The following is a 21,950-nucleotide window of genomic DNA, read 5'->3' on the forward strand; positions in this document are numbered from 1 at the left end:
TTCTCGTACAATGTCTAACCTGCAACTGAATTAAAAAAAAAAAATCTATTTTTTTCCCAGTAATATTTTATATATACATTTTATCCTTTAAGGAATTTGCAAGGTAATTTGTGAAAAAATATTCCCTCTTAATCTTCAACGTTTCAGTGAAGTAGCCTCAATTAATTATGGAGAACCCTGCCTGTACCCTCCAGCTACAAGTCTCCGCCGCTGCTACAATGTGACCAGAGACCGGCGGGTTAGACATCAGCCGTTAACTTAAAGGGGAACTATCATGAAAATGTAATATAAACTTCTTCATACTGAAATAAGAAACACATAAATACAATCAATTCAATATTCTGTACAGGTTCTGGAATATTCAAGTTTATCTTCACTATCCCTCTCTCAGCATCTGTTTCTCCTCATTCTGTCTTCATGCAGCAGTTGGGTGTCAGATATTCATTGACCGTTAGATCCAATATATCTTATAGGGGGGCTCCTTTTGCCTAGAAGATGTATTAGAGCTCAGTCTCTTAAAATTACCAGACATCATGTCTCTCTACATGCAGGATTTGTGCAAAAGGCAGTTATTTAGTTAGATTTTGTTTGTACTGGAATCAGTTATTCGAGTGGGTGGCTTCCTTTCCTAGCAGAAGTATTAGAGCTCACTCGAATAACTGATTCCAGTACAAACAAAACCTAACTAAATAACTGCCTTTTGCACAAATTCTGCATGTAGAGAGACATGATGTCTGGTGATTTTAATAGACTGAGCTCTAATACATCTTCTAGGCAAAAGGAGCCTCCTATAAGATATATTGGATCTAACTGTCAATTAATATCTGACACTCAACTGCTGCATGGAGACAAAATGAAGAGAAAGAGATTTGGATAGAGGAATAGTAAATATAAACTTGATTATTTCAGAAACGATGCAGAATATTTAATTGATTGAATTAATAAAGTTTCTTATTTCAGTATGCTGAAGCGGATATTACATTTTCATAATAGTTCCCCTTTAAGGCAGCAGTATTTAGAGCAGGAATATAGCACATAAACTTTACTATACATTTACTGCTCAAAGCTGGGATTGCTCAATCATCAGACCTGCTGTTGTACTAGAACTTTGTAGCTGCTCTTTAAGGTTCCTGGAAGGCTGAGCCAAAGGAACCGTACCTGCCTTCTTACTAGGAATGCACTGAATCCACTATTTTGGATTCGACCAAACCCCCGAATCCTTCGCGAAAGATTTGGCCGAATACTGAACCAAATCCTAATTTGCATATGCAAATTAGGGCTGGGAAGGGGAAAACATGTTTTACTTCCTTGTTGTGTGACAAAAAGTCACGTGATCCCCCCCTAATTTGCATATGCAAATTAGGATTTGGTTCGGCTGGGCACAAGGATTCGGTTGAATCCTGCTGAAAAAGGCTGAAGAATCCTGAACCGAATCCTGGATTTGGTGCATCCCTACTTCTTACAGCTACACATGGCCAGAATGGTCAGGTTCTTATTGCGACACAAAAGAAAATGAAAACTGTATTAAGCTAAAATAAGATGAGTATTTTCAGGTTCTTCCAGGTTGCCTGTACTCTGCTCCTCTTCTGGTGTCAGGAAGGAGTGGGGATAGAGTAAACCAGACAGGCAAGAGGCAGTGCTATATTCCTACAGCAAATGCTTCCCGTCTGCTAAACTGAGCCCGGCCCACGGGTTCTGTAGAGAGAAGACCTGGCTCCGTAACGGAGATACTCTGCTCTAAGCAGTTTGTTGGGACGTAGTCATAGGTGCTGAATGCAAAACAATGGCCATTTATAAATAAATCACCCAGGTTGCATACAATAGAACAAGGGCTACTCTTAAATTATAATACTATATTACAAGACTATATACAGTGTAGTAGCTACACTCTAAACAAACCACCCCTGCCCCCAAAACTATTCAACTAAATACAATAACATTGATGCAATTTGGGGTATCTTGATGTACACCTGTTTTACATTCTAAGCACTTCATTAACTTATATTTTGTACAGAGTAATCCATTAGAATAAAAAGGTTGTTATCGTATAAATTAACTTTTCTCATATTTTGTATCCGGCTAAATCACTGACGCTTTGTCCTTTTCGGTGCGATCTCTTCTTGCTGCCCGTGAGACTTAACCGGAGGAGGACTTGGTTCTCGACGCCGCTTTGTGCCGGACAATTGCGTTTTTATCCTTTAATATAAAAAAAGACAAATTAAATATGGGCAATTGATTACATTTAAACTTTCTTCATTTTTTTTTTTGACCTTCCAAGCACAGAAATGATAAAAACAAATTTCTTGAGATGGTTAACACATCAATAATTATGTAAGGGATTGGGGCATTACCTGCATTATCAAAAGTTGACCCTTCCCAGTGTTGGAGTGTTGTGTCGGCCTATACACTAGGACAATGGTTTTACAAAACCTGTTTCTGTCCCCGCCCACTTTTGACGACAATACTCCGGTTTGCAGCACCATCACTTCTTGTTTGATGGTGGTCGGCTGTTTGCTGATAAGGCAGTTGCGGGTCCGGATTGGGTAGTGGATTATAGTGGGTAAATATGCGGGTTGCAATTCGGGTATCGGGCTGCGGGTCTTAGAAACTGGTTCCGCGCAGGACTCTAATCTTAGTATCACCTAGATGTGTCCACCATGTTCCCTCTTGAATTACACCCAGGGCAGCCATAAGAGCAGATGGCTGAAAGTATTGTGCTTTAAACAAGCCTCTTTAGCTTCCATTGACCTAATCAATTCAACTATAAGGACGAGGACCTGTGTTGGCAAATTGTGTGTAGCAAATTGTAACAGTTCAGAATGAATCTGGCAGCTCAGTGACCCAGGTACAAACACTAGAGACAGGAATTTTATACTTAAAGTGCTGTGATATCACGGTAACTACACAGCATTCACACCTCTGTGAGTTTCAGCGGTCACCTCTCTGAAAAGTTACAATGGGCCATAGTGATTGGATTAGTATAGGAGTTTATAATACACAACAGCCATGAATATTTTGTAAATTATATCCTTATAAACGGTGAGTTCTGATGTCATCAGTTATAAACGGTGAGCAGTGATGTCATTTCTGTCACGACTCACTGAAACGTGTGTATTATAATTAATAAAGTACTCCCTCTTGTAAAATATGAGGATATTAGAAGTTAACTCGGAGTTCCATGACCTGTATAAAAACACTCGGCCTTCGGCCTCGTGTTTTTATATGGTCATGAAACTCCTCGGTAACTTATAATATCCTTATATTTTACAAGAGGGGGTACTTTATTCACTATATATCCCAGGGATTTCCCATACCAGTCCGTTGAACTGAAGAAGCTGATCGGATGAGTAATGAAATGAATTCAATGATTACTCAGCAAGTCCAGTTGCTCTAGAATTACTTCTACTAGATAATCTGAAAACAACTGAACTGGAAAAAGATTCCAGAATATTGTACTTCTCCCTCTGCATAAATGCCTTTGTAGATTTCCAAGTGTGTTTAGGGTCATTGTCTTGTAGGAATATCCAACCCCTGCGTAACTTCAACTTTGTGACTGATGCTTGAACATTATCCTCGATTTTAACAAGGGCCCCAGTCCCTGAACTCGCCACACAGCCCCACAGCATGATGGAACCTCCACCAAATTTGACAGTAGGTAGCAGGTATTTTACTTGGATTGCGGAGTTCGTCTTCCGCCATGCAAAGTGATTTTTGTTATGAACAAATAACTCAATTTTTGTCGCATCAGTCCAAGCACTTTGTTCCAAAATGACTGCAGCTTGTCTAAATGAGCTTTTGCATACAACAAGTGACTGTTTGTGGCGTGAGTGCAGAAAGGGCGTCTTTCTCATCACCCTGCCATACAGATGTTCTTTGTGTAAATTGCGCTGAATTGTAGAACAATGTACAGATACTCCATCTGCAGCAAGATGTTCTTGCAGGTCTTTGGAGGTGATCTTTGGGTTGTCTGTAACCATTCTCACAATCCTCCGCAAATGCCACTCCTGTATTTTTCTTGGCCTGCCAGACCTGGGTTTTACAGCAACTGTGCCTGTGGCCTTCCATTTCCTGATTACATTCCTTACAGTTGAAACTGACAGTTTAAACCTCTGAGATAGCTTTTTGTAGCCTTTCCCTAAACCATGATACTGAAGAATCTGTTTTCAGATCTTTTGAGAGTTGCTTTGAGGATCCCATGCTGTCACTCTTCTGAGGAGAGTCAAACAAAAGCACAACTTGCAGTTGGCCACCTTAAATACCTTTTCTCATGATTGGACTCACCTGCCTATGAAGTTCAAGGCTTAATGAGCTATTCCAACCAATTTGGTGTTGCCAGTCATCAGTATTGAGCAGTTACATGCATTCAAATGAGCAAAATTACAAGGGTACACAGATTTTTGCACAGTTTTTTCACCTTTGATTTAATTTCATACAACTCAGATGTTCCTGGGAAATTGAAAGACATACCACTGTTATCTTTTTTTGTTGAAAGTGGAGTAAATTATTTCAGGCTGAGAGGGGTTCCCAAACTTTCATATAACTGTAAAGGAGCGCTAACCTTGTAAATGGCAAATCCAACATTTAGTTTAGGATTAAAAAGTTTCATTAGATAAAAGTATATCTATATATATATATCTATATATATATATCTATATATATATCTCTATATATATATCTATATATATATATATATATATATATATATATATCTATATATCTATATATATATCTCTATCTATATATCTATATCTATATATATCTATCTATAGGGATGCATCAATCTATATTGGATTTGGCCGAACCCCCAAATCCTTTGCAAAAGATTTGGCTGAATACTGAACCGAATACTATATTTGCATGTGCAAATTAGGGGTGGTAAACTGAAAACATTTTTTACTTCATTGTTTTATGACAAAAAGTCACGTGATTTCCCTCCCCGCCCTAATTTGCATATGCAATTTAGGATTCTGATTCGGTTCGCCGGGCAGAAGTATTCGGCCGAATCCTGCTGAAAAAGGTTGAATCCTGGCTGAATCGCGAACCGAATCCTTGATTCAGTGCATCCCTACTAAAGAGTCAAAGACTCTGAATGTCCCAACAGCGTAAGGCTTTACACTCACCTCATTTGTGTGTTTTTGAGTGATTTGGATTCCGATGGACTTTTATCTTTGCGCTTCTTACGTGAAGAAGGCTCTGGGCTGCTGAACTTAGAGGCAGCACGGGTAGTGGGCTTGTGAGGCAGGTTTCTGAAAATAAAACATCAAGTACATTTTATTCTAATGCTACAGTAATCCATTAGGAAAAAGTGTGAATTTCCATAATACAGCCAAGAAAATACCTGAAAAATCCTTTAATATACTTTTGGCATTTTGCAATTTCCTAATTATATCTGCCTTCTTAATCCCAAATTCCTAACTGTAAATACAGTTAACCGTCCCCCGTATTCAGCCAAGTTTAATGTAATAGTAGCTAATGATTTGTGCAACAGCAGCTGGCAGATATTAAAGGGATACTATCATGGGAAAAAAACATTTTTTCAAAATGAATCAGTTAATAGTGCTGCTCCAGCAGAATTCTGCGCTGAAATCCATTTCTCAAAAGAGCAAACAGATTTTTTTTATATTCAATTTTGAAATCTGACATGGGGCTAGACATAATGTCAATTTCCCAGCTGCCTCCAGTCATGTGACTTGTGCTCTGATAAACTTCAATCACTCTTTACTGCTGTACTGCAAGTTGGAGTGATATCACCCCCTCCCTTTCCCCCCAGCAGCCAAACAAAAGAACAATAGGAAGGTAACCAGATAGCAGCTCCATAACACAAGATACCAGCTCCGTGGTAGATCTAAGAACAACACTCAATAGTAAAAACCCATGTCCCACTGAGACACATTCAGTTACATTGAGAAGGAAAAACAGCAGCCTGCCAGAAAGCATTTCTCTCCTAAAGTGCAGGCACAAGTCACATGACCCGGGGCAGCTGGGAAATTGACAAAATGTCTAGCACCATGTCAGATTTCAAAATTTAATATAAAAAAATCTGTTTGCTCTTTTGAGAAATGGATTTCAGTGCATAATTCTGCTGGAGCAGCACTATTAACTGATGTGTTTTCAAAAAATGTTTTTTTTCCCATGACAGTATCCCTTTAATATCTGCCAGCTACTGTTGCACAAATCATTAGCTACAATTACATTAGACTTGGCTGAATACGGGGGACGGTTATTGAAAAAAACATGTTTTCCGATGACAGGATCCCTTTAACTATGTATAAGATCCCTTATCTGGTAACCTGTTATACAGAAACACCCAAATTACTGGAAAGCCATCCCCATAGAGTCCATTTCAAACAAATTATTGCAATTTAAAAAAAAAAAAAAAAAAATAGAATTCCTGTTGCTGGCAAAACAATCCTAATATGTTAATTTAATGTTTGAAGGAACAGTAACACCATAAACAAAGTCTTAAAGTAATAAAACAGCATGTTAAAACTGGTGTGTTTGCGCCAGAAACACTACTATAGTTCATATAAACAAGCTGTTGTGTAGCCTTCTGAAAAAGGAGAAGAGGATTCACAGCAGATAACAGATAACCTCTATAATACACAATGTGATTCTTCAGAACTTATTTGTTATCCATTGAGTATTCTGTGCTTGAATGGCTACCTCCATGGCTACAAAGAAGCTTGTTTATATGAACTATAGTTTTTTTTTCTGCAAACACACCAGTTTTACCAGTGCAGGGCAACAGTACATTATATTGTCATTCTTTTAAGACACTTTCAGTTTTTGGTGTTACGGTTCCTTTAAATTATATTTAGCAGATTTAAAAAATTATTCCAAATCCTATTTTATCAAATTAATCAAGCAAAATTAACTTTAATTACACTGTATAAATTATTTGAATCTTGTTTCCATCAGTCTGGGAATTCATAATTATAGCAAGCAGGCAGGAGCCATTTTGTAGACACTTATTAAAGCAAGACTTGCATCATCTCAGAATCTTGTTTGTGCACCAGAATGGGGGACCTGATGTCCATCCCCATGCCCTGGTTACACATTTAAATGGTGAAGAGAACTGGGGAATGTGTGGAGAGCAGTGACATCTAGGAAGTGCTGAATGGAAAGTGATTGTATGCCCCGCCTCTATGCCTAGTGCATAGAGGAGAAGCAGCCAATATTTGATCGACAGCAGAGATTTTTAAATGAACTAAAAACAGCTTTGAATGCTTTAATAAAAAAATAGAAATTGGATTTCATGTTTAATTTGAAAAGGACTTTTATTATACAGATTTTTGTGTCTGGATGACAGGTCCACTTTAAGGTTTTCTGGGTGTTCTGGATTACAGGTGCCATGCCTACATTTGCTAACACTACATATTGTAACCATGTCTGTATTATTTTAGAAAGAACAATACCAAGAATCCAAGGATCTATCCTGGGAATATACTAAAGTACTCTTACATAAAAAAGGATTCCCATGGGTTTGTGGTTATCGAAAGGATACTGCTTGTGTGAGACTGAGGCCTGCTGTGGTGCAGCAAAGGAAGCAGTCACTGTAGCATATTACATAGGCAGGAGAAGGTAGAAAAACCACTAACCACTAGTGTAACGCATGATCTTATGGCAGTGTACGCAAGCTTAAAAATTTCTAAATGGCTACATGTTACTCTCCAACCCCTTGGATGTTACTCATAGTGGCCTCAAAGCAGATACTTATTATAACAGCCTCCTGTAGGCTCCTAGTCCACATAGGGGCTACAAAATAGCCAATCGTAGCCCTGATTTGGCACCCCCAGGGACTTTTTTCATGCTTGTGTTCTTCCCCAGCTATTTTTACATATAGATTTGGCACGTGGGTAAAAAAGGGACTCTTGCTTTAAACTAATTAAGTATAAAAATAAAAACTGGGTAAATAGATAGGCTGTGCAAAATAAAAAAATGTTTCCAATATAGTTAGTCAATAATGTAATGTATAAAGGCTGGAGTGACTGTATGTCTAACAATAGCCAGAACACTACTTCCTCCTTTTCAGCTCTCTTGGTTTCCACTGATTGGTTACCAGGCAGTAACCAATAAATGGGGCTCATTTATGAACACTGGGCAAATTTGCCCATGGGCAGTTACCTATAGCAACCAATCAGTGATTAGCTTTTTAAAGCCAGCTGCAAGTAGAATAATAAATGCAGCAATCTGATTGGTTTCCATGGGTTAATGCCCATGGGCAAATTTGGCCAGTGTTGATAAATGACCCCCAGTGACTTGAGGGGGGTCACATGGATCATAACTGTTGAATCTGAGCTGAATGCTGAGGATCACTTGCAAACTCACTGAACAGTTATGTCCCATGTGCCCCCACTTGTATAGAGCTGAAAAGCAGGAAGTAGTGTTCTGGCTATTATGTTACACATCCAGTCACTCCAGCCTTTATACATTACATTTTTGGCTAACTAACTATATTAGAAACATTTTTATTTTGCACAGCCTATCGATTTACCTTGTTTTTATTTTTATACTGAACTGTCCCTTTAAGCCATGGTCCACATTCCTAAGCAGGCAGTAATTTAGGAAAGCAAATCACTAAGCCAAGATAATTACTTCTCTGCTTCCAGTCGAGAGGCTGCTCGTGTTGTGGCACCTTTATGATCATCTTCATTGTCAGAGTCTTCTGTATGTTCAGCATTCTCCTCCTCCTCCTCCGCTTCTTCTTCTGAGACAGACTTCTTGCGCTTTTTTTCTGGTTCTAGGAACAATAAAAACAATATGTAACACACTGCTACTTATTAAAGACAGCTCATCTGAAAGCACTGCAAGAAAACAAGAGGCTGATGAACCCAAGGCAGGTAACATGAGTCTTTTGTCCCCCTCCACCCCCAAATTACATCACAATCTGTCCATTTACTAGGGATGCACCGAATCCAGGATTCGGCCTTTTTCAGAAGGATTCAGATTCGGCCGAATCATTCTGCCCCGGCCGAACCGAATCTTAATTTAAATATGCAAATTAGGGTCGGGAGGGAAATCACCTGACTTTTTGTCACAAAACAAGGAAGTAAAAAATGTTTTCCCCTTCCCACCCCTAATTTGCATATGCAAATTAGGATTTGGATTCAGCCGAATCTTTTATGAAGGATTCTGGGGTTCGGCCTAATCCAAAAAAGTGGATTCGGTGCATCCCTACCATATACAGTAATATCCGGTCGCTTGCGATTGAGTTTTCCAGATGAGCAAACCTGTTCTTGATCTGCCCACAACTGATTCACATAGGGGTCCTTGTATGTGGTCCAGATTAACAAAGGAATGAACAGTGATTAGATTTCAGAAAGATCTAGGTACAGGTATGAGATCTGTTATCTGGAAACCAGTTATCCAGAAAGCTCCGAATTACAGAAAAGTCACCTCCCATTGACTCCATTATAATAAAGTAATCCAACATTTTTAAAATGATTATTCTCTGTAATAATAAAACATTACCTTGTACTTGATCCAAACTAAGATATAATTCATCCATATTGGAAGCAGAACCAGCCTATTTGCTCAATTTAATATGATTTTCTAGTAGACTTAAGGTATGAAGATCAAAATTATGGAAATATCCGTTATACGGAAACCCCCAGGTCCCGAGCATTCTGGACAACAGATCCCATAGCTGTATTAGGAATGCACGAAATCAAGGATGCGGTCCAGTATTTTGCCAGGATAAGGCCTTTTTTTAGCAGGATTTCGTAAAATCATGAGACTTTTCATCACACACGAGGATGTAAAAAAAATGAGCATGTGGTTCTTTTCTTAGTATATGGAAATTAGGGGTTGGATTTGGCAGAATCCCAAAAGAGTGGATTTGGTACATTCCTACTAGGTATAAACCCACACAAAAGTCAGCCAGCAGCCGAAACGAGCCAGTGGCTAAGTTTTGTTCAATATATTAAAAACAGTGTACTGTGATTGGGGGCTCCTCGTGGCTGCACAGTAATGCTCCACCCAAATGAATCTGCTTTGGTTCCAAGAAAATCCAGTACTTTACTTCAGCAGTATATCTTTAAAGGGCAAGTCAACCCCAAAATAAAAAATTGCCAAATAAAAGAAAACATAATTCTAAGCAACTTTCCAATATACATTCATTATACATTTTCTGTGCTTTTAAAGGACATGTAAAGCCAACATTTTCCTACCATGTATATAAATTGGTCATATCTTCCCCACCAAAGCCACATCATTTGTACTGCATATACCCCTCCATTTGACAGCACCATCACATTTTCCTAAAACAAATAGCAGCTTTCACCCAGCGGCCATTTTCCCTCATCAGTAACAGTGAGACATGTATGCTGTAAAATCCATGCAATGCAAAATGCAGGGTTACACAGGTACAAAATACTTTGATAAAACGTTCTGCTGGGGTTGAGCACTGTAATGGTTAAGCTAAGCTCAGGAGAAAAAAAATAGGATTAGACAACTAGTGCAGAGTTTCTTTGGGAACCAGCAATGCTATCTCTTCATTGGCTGTTAGACTGCAGGATGTGTTTAGTAATCTGAGCTGAGAAGAACGGGGCATGCTCATAAGTCAACAGCCAAAGCGGGTTAGAGGAGTAGGAGGATTTCTAAGTGATTAAGGGGATGACACAGCCTTACTGTTAACCTTTTAACAACCAGAGTGGCAGCTATCTAAAGATTTCAAAGAGGCTGTTCACGGATTACATTTTTGTGGAGGGGGTTTACATGTCCTTTAAAAACCACACATATATATTGCTCGTTCACTACTGCAAGAAGGCCCTTATTAGAAAGCCTTTGGAAGTTACCACTCTCTGAAGAGCTAAGGGAACGTTTTGGCTTCCTTCCTCTCCGACGAACAATCTCCACACTTTTATCTTCAGACCTTTCCTAAATAACAAAGAATTAAAGAGTATTAGCTGTTAAAGCCTCCTGAAGCAGCGGGATTAATAGGTTGCCACGCAGAAGAGTCACTTACATCAGAATGTCTCTGACATTGCTCAGTCTTCTCTACGGTATGCACATCTATTAGATAAACAAAACAGTTTGTTTAGATTTTTGTTTCCAAGAACTCAGTTCAGAAGAAAGTATGAGGTCAAACTTGGTTCTGGCTGTTGTATTTCAGCATTATTTTAAACAGGAAAAAAAAAAACAACAAGTTAAGTGTCTGAGCGATACTGATTCTCTTTGTCATCTTTTAACTGACCAACAAAATCAAAAGAAAGTTGTTGATGAAGAGTTTGGAACACAATATGGAAGCTAAATCTGTGCACAAATACGGTAAGTCCAAAATAAAAGCGCATGCAGTTATTGTTTCATTAGCTTTCCCCAGAGAATAAGAACACAGGTACATAAACATATAATACATCAAACAACGGCGTAAACATACCTTTCTTTGTAAGGCCGCATTCATCCTGACAATGGCGTGCCTACATAGAAATGCATGAGAAAACATATTACAGGAAGTAACTGCATAACAATGCGGATGGGAATTTTCATTTACAGCTACACAGTCATATTATTCTTTTCACTGACTATTTAAACAAATGACTCCACATTACAAAGGTTTTTTTTTTTCATAATGGGACCTGGAAGGGTAACAATGGGGATCCCTGGACTGGATAAAAGGAGAAGATTTTAGATTTCTGCATTGTTTAGCTACAGTATCAAATCATAGATAGTGTAAAACATTACACAGATATACTATTGAAAATTAGGGACGCACCGAATACAGGATTCGGTTCAGAATCCGGCCAGGATTCAGCCTTTTTCAGCAGGATTCGGCCAAATTGAATCTGAATCCTGATTTGCATATGCAAATTAGGGGCGGAGAGGGAAAGTAAAACATTTTCCCCTTCCCAGCCCTAATTTGCATATGCAAAAATCGCCCGAATCCTTCGTAGAGGATTAGGGGGTTCGGCTGAATCTAAAATAGTGGATTCGGTGCATCCCTATTGAAAATAAAATGCTGCATTTCATTAACCTACATTTGACGTTTTTCCTTCTGCAGAACTCTCCTTCTGTAGAGATGATTCTGAAAAGAAAAGAAACATTAAAGTTCAGTTTTCATGACAGCAGAATTCTATCATGATTTTTATAGTGTAGTTTTATTCCTAAATTACACGGTTTACACTGCAAATAATTCACTCTACAATATACAATTTCATTCCTAAGCCAACAAGTGTATTTTTTTTTAGTTGTAATATTGGTGTGTAGGTGCATCTCAGGTTATTTTGCCTGGTCATGTGCTTTCAGAAAGAGCCAGCACTTTAGGATGGAACTGCTTTCTGGCAGGCTCTTGTTTCTCCTACTCAATGTAACTGAATGTGTCGCAGTGGGACCTGGATTTTGCTATTGAGTGTTGTTCTTAGATCTACCAGGCAGCTGTTATCTGGTTTCCGTCCCCTTGACCTGCTGATGGGCTGCTGGGGGGGATTTCAGTGCAGAAGTCTGCTGGAGCAACAATATTAACTAATGCATTAAAAAAACATGTTTCCCCATCCCTTTAAGGTATTTAATATGTGTATATAAAAACCTGTATCAGGAACTGGAGGCACATTTCGTTTCTTTGGAGGCCGTCCTCTTTTTCTTTTCTCAGTCTCAACTGGAGGCTTGGGTTCCTACAACAACAAGGGACGAAGCTTCTGTTAGAGCCATATATATTAATAGAAGACACAACAAGGACACATTCAAAGCTTTATCCATGCTTGCAGTGAATCTGACCCGGTTGTATTAAAACCTGTATGCATTATTAGGCTTTTGACAGCAATATAACATGACTTCAGCCTCTAGTTGGTTACTCTGCCTCTCTATGGCCTACCATAGCCATGAAAAGCTACAAGCAGGGTAATTCTAGACAACCCTCATAAAGTCTACTGTGTTACATGTGTAAACGTTTTAGGGATTTCCCAGATTCACAGGGGAATCACAAAGAACACCTTTCCTCCAGCTGTGTATGTGTGACAGCAGACTTCATCATACTGTATTCAATATCAGGAGGCCTCGGGATAAATACGTAGTTAAGAGATTTGTATCTAATCTGACAAATGGCGCAATTTCACGGGTTTCAAAGATGCTTGCAGAGATTATGTCAACAAAATAAAACGTTTTAGAACTAGCTAAAAACAAAAACAGTCACATTTTTTTTTTCAAATTTTTTTGTTCAGGGAAAGACACCTGTTTAACACAAACAGAAACCTGAGCACTGTATCTGTGTGAGAAAACCTACATGTATTTAAAGAAAATAATGATGTTATAATGCTATAAGTATAATGAAGCTATCCCTTTAAGTGCAATGAAGCTATCCCTTTAAGTGTACACAAACTAGGGACTGGGATAAAAGTGACATGTGTTTGCCGTCTCTCCTTGCATCATCTGCTTTATTGTTTAAAGGAGAAGGAACGTTTAATTCACTGGGGGAAGGGGTGCTTAATGTTAGGCACCTGTTAGCGATTGTAATCAGTTAAAGGAGAAGAAAAGTTCAAAATAGAATAAGGCTAGAAATGCTGTATTTTGTATACTAAACATGAACTTACCGCACCACAAGCCTAAAGATGGCCACAGGGGGTCACCATCTTGTAACTTTGTTAAACATCTTTGCAAGACCAAGACTGTGCACATGCTCAGTGTGGTCTGGGCTGCTTAGGGATCGTCATAAATTATCAAAACAGCACAAGTCAAATAATATCTGCCAGAAGCCGATACAGCAAGACTATTTAATAATCAGAATATACAGACTGCACTGGGTCCTGTGTTGTCATGTAATCTATGACAATATATATATATTTTAAAGTTTTTGTATTGTTTAATACAAACTTTCTCCAACCAGGGGCTGCAGCAAAATAATCCTCCAAAAAGAATCCCAGTTTATCTGTTTAAATCTGGCACCATGATCTTTGTCCCTGCAGCTGGAGTTGGAAACAGTAAAGGGGATGAAAAGGCAAAAATAAAATTCAATACAAATCTCAACACAGTCGCCGACTGCTCTACAGGGAAACAAACAAAGCTGCTTGAGTTCTGCATGGCTGGGAAGTAAGGGGGGGGGCTCTCCCTGCTGTTAATAAGTATGATTGTTTTCCTGCAGAGCAGTTAGGGACCATCTGACAATTCCTATCCACAGCAGTAAATGAAGGGAGAATTTCACTGCATACAGAGTGCAACAGTACACATTTTTTTAATTAAAGTATATTGGAGATAGGTTTCTTTTTCTTTAAAAAAAGAAAAAGTGGGATTTTATTTGTTTGCCTTTACATGCCCTTTAAGTCATTACAACAAATGGGAGGTGGGGGGGTTCTAGCATTTGGCACCCCCCCCCCAGGAATTTACACTTTCATACTTTAAACTAGCGCACATTTGAGCGCACTATACTTATTGATGTCTACAGCACACACAGTTTTATAATTCCATGTATTTAACTGTTCACAAGACACCTGCCATTCATGTGAAAAGAGCGGAGAGAAAATTTTCAGATACAGGAATGGGACCTGTTATCCAGAATGCTCAGGACCTGGGTCTCTCTCTCTTTCCATGATTTAGATCTTAATACCTTAAGTCTACTAGAAAATCATGTAAACATGAAATAAACCCAATAGGCTGGGTTTGCTTCCAATAAGGATTAATTATATCTTAGTTGGGATCAAGTACAAGCTACTGTTTTATTATTACACAGAAAAAAAGGAAATCTTTTTTTAAAAATTTGGATATGTTTGGAGTCTATGGGAGACAACCTTTCCGTAATTCGGAGCTTTCTGGATAACGGTTTTTACAGATAACAGATCCCATACCTGTACTTTGTAAAAACAAAGCTAATAACTTTAGCAGAAATATATATTAAACCATTTTGGATTCCTCGGAATATCTACTTTCTAAAAAATATATATACACATTTTCTGGGGCAAACATAGTGTTATGGATAATACATAAACATAATAGACAGTTTTCCTAGTTAAACAAACCTCCCCCCATAAAAAAAAAACACTAAAGTGGAAATGGTGTAAATAAAATTGATTTATATATATAAAAAAAAGTGCAAAGTGTGGTTCATCTTAAAGTTAGAATGTTATAGAATGGGCAATTCTAAGCAACTTTTTAATTGGCCTTCATAAATAGCAGAACATGGGGGGCAGTGGTATAACTGGATGTTACCACCCCTGATGGGGGGTATAGAAACATTAAAAGCATTAGTGGTTAAAGCCCATTATTTTTTATTCTAGGCTTTTTATACCTTCTTGAAGCACATACACACAATGGCAGCAAGCAAAGAGAAAGTTTACAAACTAAGCTCCAACTTCTAGTATTCTTCAAGATCTGAGGTTTGCAGGTATTTCTTTAGTTTACCCAAAGGTGGTGGTAAACAAGTTAGACAATAACAGTGAAAGAAATATTAATTGTGGGAAACTACCTCTGGCATTTCCTCTGTATTTTTTTCCTTAACGAGGCTCTCTTCTAAAGGAAAAGGGAAACAAAAATGATAAAACTGCGATTGTATTATGATAACAAATATCACAATTCTGTTTCAAATATGCAGAATTATAAGCAGGGAGAGGAGAGTTGGGTAACTCGAGCTTATTATACACGTATATTTTCTGCAGCAGCAAAGCAAATACCAGAGAAAGAAACACATTTTGGCACCCAAAGGCTCGATTTGATAAAATCTCAACCAGCTTTTTTCTGACAGTGGAGAAAACATGAAAGGCGTAAGAAATGGTTGGGGTTATCCCTTCTATCCCTTAAAGTGGACCTGTTACCCAGGCATAAAAAGCTGTATATTAGAAGTCCTTTTCAAATTAAACATGAAATCCAAATTCTTCTTTTTTTATTAAAGCATTCATAGCTGTTGTAAGCTCATTTGAAAATCTCAGCTGTCAATCAAATATTGTCTGCCCCTCCTCTATGACTTAGGCAATTACTTTCACTTTCCATTCAGCACTTCCTAGACGTCACTGCTCTCCCCACATTCCCCCAGTTCTCTTAATCATTTAATTGTGTAGCCAGGACATGGGGATGGACATTAGGTCCCCCATTCTGGTGCACAAACAAGACTCTGAGATAATACAAGGCTTGTCTTAATAACAGTGTCCACAAAATGGCTCTTGCCTGCTTGTTATAATTATGAATTCCCAGACTGAAGGAAACAAGATTCAAATAATTTATACAGTGTAATTAAAGTTCATTTTGCTTGACTAACATGATAAAGGATTTGGATTAATTTTTTTTCGATGACGGGTCCCCTTTAAAAAGAAACTGGTCACAACTTTCTTCAATTTGGCACAGAAAGTACGTACAGGTATGGGACCCATTATGCACAATGCTCAGGACCTGGGGTTGTCTGGATCTTTCCGTAATTTAAAATAAACCCAATAGGCTGGTTTTGCCTCCAATAAGGATTAATTATATCTTAGTTGGGATCAAGTACAAGGTACTGTTTTATTATTACAGAGAAAAATTTAAAGATTTTTAATATTTTGGATAAAATGGAGTCTATGGGAGATGGTTTTCTGTAAATCTGAGCTTTAATGGATAATGGATCCCATACCTGTACTTGAAATTCTTATGCAATTTAGTTATCAGATAGTTAGGGCAGAATTCACAGCACATCACAGATGAAAAGATAGATCTCATCTGCTTTAAATAAGGTTAGATTCATTTAATACTGCTGTGTGCATATTTTACCACCCATAACCAAACTGGACACTAAGGGGCAGAATTATCAAGGGTCGAATTGAAAATTCAAATTCGATTTTTTTTTTGTTATGGTCAAAACTGTCAAATTCGACTAGAGAGTTAATCAAATTGGATTCAAGTTTTTTTTTAAAAAAAAAAAAATTGAATACAATTTAATAAAATTTATCATACTCTGGCCTTTTAAGAACTCGAATAGACTAATCGCCCCTTAAAATCAATTTGGAGTTGTTTGCAGCCTTCGAAGAAAAAACTCGAATCAAGTTTTTATAATTCGAATACGATTTTTCAGGTTGATTTAATTCATCCGAGTTTTAAAAATTCGATTTTTTTTTTTTTTATATATTTCGACTGGTCGAATTTAGAATTTATGGAAGTTTAGAGTTTTTAAAAACTCACATGAATTCGAACATTAATAATGTTCTTCTAATTGATCCTAGTCCACAGGCCACACAGACCCTAACATTAAGCTAGATCAAGCTACCAGTACATAGATATTTGCAGGTATATTTATGACATATGCAAACATTTTCTCTCTATACCTCACATATTAATAATATACCTTTCAGTTTTTCAAGACTTTTACGGCCTCTGGGCTTTTTCACCTTTGGAGTGGATTCTTCTGAAGGCGGCTCCTAAACAAAGCAAAGTGAGTTTATAAATTCTGTCCACTGTGTGGATGCACAATAAAAGCTTAATTGCAGTTATCCTGCTATTGCGAGTGCTTCCCAAATCTACAATATAGTGTTCAGTGGAAACACTGGTTCAGTTGCACCCATTGACAAGTAGATCAGTATTGGTGATATTTGCAGACTGGGAAGAGAAATAGGGCATGTAAAGGCAAAAAAATAAAATCCCATTTTTACTTTCTTTAATGAAAATTAAACCTATCTCCAATATACTTTAATTGAAAAATGTGTACCGTTGCACTCTGTATGCAGTGAAATTCTCCCTTCATTTACTGCTGTGAATAGGAATTGTCAGACGGTCCCTAACTGCTGAGCAGGGAAACAATCATACTTATGAACAGCAGGGGTAGCCCCCGCCTTACTTCCCAGCCATGCAGAACTCAAGCAGCTTTGTTTGTTTCCCTGTAGAGCAGTCGGCAACTGTGTAGAGATTTGTATTCAATTTTATTTTTGCCTTTACATCCCCTTTACTGTTTCCAACTCCAGCTGCAGGGACAAAGATCATGGAGCCAGCTTTAAACAGATAAACTGGGATTCTATTTGGAGGATTATTTTGCTGCAGCCACTGGTTCTGCAGAGTTGGAGAAAGTTTGTATTAAACAATACAAAAACTATAAAATCCACATTAGATTACATGACAACACATGACACAGTGCAGTCTGTATATTCTGATCATTAATCAGTCTTGCTGTATTGGCTTCTGGCAGATATTATTTGACTTGTGCTATTTTGATAATTTATGATGATCCCTAAGCAGCCCAGACCACACTGAGCATGTGCACAGTCTTAGTCTTGCAAAGATGTTTAACAAAGTTACAAGATGGTGACCCCCTTTGGCCAACTTTGAAAGCATAAATCATTTGTTTGATTGGCTTGTGGTGCAGTAAGTTCATGTTTATATTTAGTATACAAAATACAACATTTCTAGCCTTATTCTATTTTAGACTTTACATGCCCTTGAAGCACATCAATATTTCTGCAGTTTTGAGTTCTTTCAATGGGATGCATTGCATTATCAGATATAAAGAACCCATTTAACAATTTAAATTAACTGCAACAAAGCTTATTAAAATGACCCTGTAGCCTGTATTGAGCGCTGCTCACAGATCCCAAGGGTATGTACAGATAAGCATGGGATGATGGATTCTACATATCCTAAGGCTTTATATCCATTGCCAATAAGATAAAACACAAGGTCTGGATCGATTTTGTGTGCTCCACATTTGTCTCTGCCCCATGGATACAGGCCAGAAAGGAAGAATGCAGTCAGTTAAAGGGGAACGGACACGTATATAAACATGCACTCAAACTATAGGGAATGTATTTTTTTTTTTTTTTAATGTTGAAATGCGCATACATAAGAAAAAAATATTCAGTTCAACTTACCTCTTGTGCCTCTGAACCTGAGGTTTCACATGTTGCTTGCTCTTCTTTTGGTGCATCTTCATCTATAAATATCACATATCAACCATGTACATTACTTGGCAACTGGCTTATAGCGGCACAGCTGAATAGAGTATTACGGTTTGTAATGCCCTAAACAGATTTCCATTTGCTTAGAAGTAGTCTTATTACAGCTAACACACAGATTCACGAGTTTCCGTTCAGTTTCTCAAAGTTTAACATAATAATGTCTTTAATTCATCAATATATTATGCGCAATGACAAATTAACAAGAAATTCAGAATTACAAAGGATGATGCTTATCAGAGCAGTGCTTCATCTAATCTAAAATCTTAAAACCCAGCATACAATCTTTGAATTGAACTGTTTTTATTCACAGCCTCTGAATTATATAAAATACCTCCGATTGTCTCTAGTTTCTTCTGTTTTATGGACTGCAGTTCTTCTGAAGTATTTGTGTCTGTCATGTCTCCAGAGTTTGGGCCCTAAGAAGAAATATAAAGTACATTTTTCAAGTAAAAGGGCTGGCACTATAACATGTCAGGAAAAAAAACGTTTTACACAATATTGATTTAAGATGACCGATTACATAGAGTATAATTTGTAAAATTCTGACAATGTATGGCCTAACTGTACAAACATCAGCTTGATTTGGTTGCTCAACCTCTAGTGTGGTCGCACCAAAGAGTTGAGTGAACAAAATGGCAGGCATAGTACCTGATTAAGTGTGTGAGTAATCTCCTGGCCTTGAACTTCTTTGGAATGTACTCCCAAAAAGTCAAACTGCACGTATGCCTGAAAGATGGTCCCATAAGAAACTGGGTGAGGTATAAGGTATCTAGGACCAATCAATATTACTATCAATATTTTGAACTCTTAACTATGCTTCTCCGAAAGTGGATATGGTTAGAGATTATAAAATACTAATATGCATCATGAGTGACTTCTGCTGTACTGACATTTAAATATAATCTGTACAGTGTGAATCTAAACTTTATCTCTCACTCTTTTTAATAGGGATGCACCAAATCCACTATTTTGGATTCGGCCGAACCCCCGAATCCTTCATGAAAAACCAAATCCTAATTTGCATATCCAAATTAGGGGTGGGAAGGGGAAACATTTTGTACATCTTTGTTTTGTCACAAAAAGTCTCACGATTTCCCTCCCCACTTAATTTGCATGTGTACATTTGCAAATTAGGATTCAGATTCAGTTTGGCCGGGCAGAAGGATTCGGTCAATCTGAATCCTGCTGAAAAAGGTCGAATCCCGAACCAAATCCTGGATTCGGTGCATCCCTACTTTTAAAAAAAAAATACCAAAACAAACAGCAAAAAAAAAAAAAAAACGTATGCAATTACCTTCCCAAGATCAGAAGACTCTTGTGGTTGTGTTAATTCTGCTTCACTTTCAGACCTCCCTAGAATAAAAACCCAAAAAACCAACAAAGTCTGAATTTGATCCAAAATGTTTTGATCACATAGTTATCACCATTGTGCAATGGTCATAATTTTCCATGAACCAAGACTCAGCCATTATCCAGACTGCCAGGACTCATTTTATTGTGCCTACAAATAACATTGAATAATAACAAATGAGAGCCAAATATTCCAACACCACGCCCAGCACCCCTTTACAGTAGCAGCTGAAGAGGAAACTTCAAATTGTGGTTTACCAGTAGCTGCGGTGTCACAGGTAGGACATGCCTGACATAATCACTAATTCTGGATACTTGTACAAAACCATCACCCACTTGACCACAAGAATTTACAACATTTTTAAAGATTACCCTAGTGACAAATTTTCCAATTACCAACCAAAGTGCCAATTACCAACCGGTTTTGAGCCGTCAGACACATTTATTTTATATGGGGTATTAGTAATCAGCACAGCTCAGCAGCAACACTGAGCACTAACATAGAGCCGAATCCTTTATCCACAAAGCTAATTTTTTCAGAGCAGAAAACAAATTGTAAAATCTTAATGACATGTAATGTTTTATTTTTGTAACAAAGTTTTTTATTTATTTGTTGTTGACGTGTAATGTTTTATCTTGTATTAACAATTGTAAAATTTACCAGGTAATAAATTGGACCCATGTCTCCCAAAGCAAGTACTGTATTATTAAGAAAAGAGCTAGGTACCTGTTTCAGGTTGTTCCATTTGGGAAATCTCGGTTGCTTTGCTTATTTCTTCCTGTAAAATAAGCACAAAAAGCATTAAAAAATAAATAAATGAATATCATATATATATGATATTCTCAGCCTGCATAATAATTTTCTCCACTTTCAACAAAAAAAGATAACAGTGGTATGTCTTTTATTTCCCAGGAACATCTGAGTACTGGGGTGTTTTCCGAAAAAAGCTTTTTAGTGAAGCAGTGTTCAGTTGTATGAGATTAAACCAAATGTGAAAACTGGCTGGGCAAAAATGTGGGTACCCTTTTAATTTTGTTGAATTTGAATGCATGTAACTGCTCAATACTGATTACTGGCAACACCAAATTGGTTGGATTAGCTTGTTAAGCCTTGAACTTCATAGGCAGGTGTGTCCAATCATGAGAAAAGGTATTTAAGGTGGCCAATTACAAGTTGTGCTTTTGTTTGATTCTCCTCTGAAGAGTGACAACATGGGATCCTCAAAGCAACTCTCAAAAGATCTGAAAACAAAGATTGTTCAGTATCATGGTTTAGGGAAAGGCTACAAAAAACTCTCTCAGAGGTTTAAACTGTCAGCTTCAACTGTAAGGAATGTAATCAGGAAATGGAAGGCCACAGGCACAGTTGCTGTAAAACCCAGGTCTACAGAAGTGGCATATGCGGAGGATTGTGAGAATGGTTACAGACAACACAAAGATCACCTCTAGAGACCTGCAAGAACATCTTGCTGCAGATGGTGTATCTTTACATCGTTCTACAATTCAGCGCAATTTGCACAAAGAACATCTGTATGGCAGGGGGATGAGAAAGAAGCCCTTTCTGCACTCACGCCACAAATAGTCGCTTGTTGTATGCAAAAGATCATTTAGACAAGCCACAGTCCTCTTGGAACAAAGTGCTTGGGACTGATGAGACAAAAATTGACTTATTTGGTCATAACAAAAAGTGCTTTGCATGGTTGAAGAAGAACACCGCATTCCAAGAAAAACATCTGCTAACTACTGTCAAATTTGGTGGAGGTTCCATCA

At 37.8% G+C, this 21,950-nt stretch overlaps 1 protein-coding gene across 2 annotated transcripts in view; it reads right to left on the reverse strand.

Annotated features, from left to right (window-relative positions):
* Window positions 1-1,719: 1,719 nt before the first annotated feature.
* Window positions 1,720-21,950, reverse strand: part of LOC108706544 (biorientation of chromosomes in cell division protein 1-like 1) — a 50,280-nt gene continuing 30,049 nt past the window's right edge. The window contains exons 14-27 of one of the 2 annotated variants that reach the window (XM_018243052.2): window positions 20,908-20,959; window positions 20,125-20,183; window positions 19,162-19,246; window positions 18,744-18,805; window positions 17,231-17,303; window positions 15,389-15,432; window positions 12,524-12,608; window positions 11,976-12,022; window positions 11,378-11,417; window positions 10,967-11,013; window positions 10,797-10,878; window positions 8,596-8,740; window positions 5,121-5,246; window positions 1,720-2,196 (exon numbers count right to left, since the gene is read on the reverse strand). In XM_018243052.2, the coding sequence (XP_018098541.1) occupies window positions 2,085-2,196; window positions 5,121-5,246; window positions 8,596-8,740; window positions 10,797-10,878; window positions 10,967-11,013; window positions 11,378-11,417; window positions 11,976-12,022; window positions 12,524-12,608; window positions 15,389-15,432; window positions 17,231-17,303; window positions 18,744-18,805; window positions 19,162-19,246; window positions 20,125-20,183; window positions 20,908-20,959 (1,059 nt within the window). In that variant the 3' untranslated portion in view covers window positions 1,720-2,084. Of the gene's footprint in view, window positions 2,197-5,120; window positions 5,247-8,595; window positions 8,741-10,796; window positions 10,879-10,966; window positions 11,014-11,377; window positions 11,418-11,975; window positions 12,023-12,523; window positions 12,609-15,388; window positions 15,433-17,230; window positions 17,304-18,743; window positions 18,806-19,161; window positions 19,247-19,412; window positions 19,557-20,124; window positions 20,184-20,907; window positions 20,960-21,950 lie in introns of those variants that run through there. The other variant, XM_041579406.1, reaches the window with a different exon arrangement.

Source organism: Xenopus laevis, chromosome 1S, assembly GCF_017654675.1.
Source record: "Xenopus laevis strain J_2021 chromosome 1S, Xenopus_laevis_v10.1, whole genome shotgun sequence".
NCBI classification, from domain to species: domain Eukaryota; kingdom Metazoa; phylum Chordata; class Amphibia; order Anura; family Pipidae; genus Xenopus; species Xenopus laevis.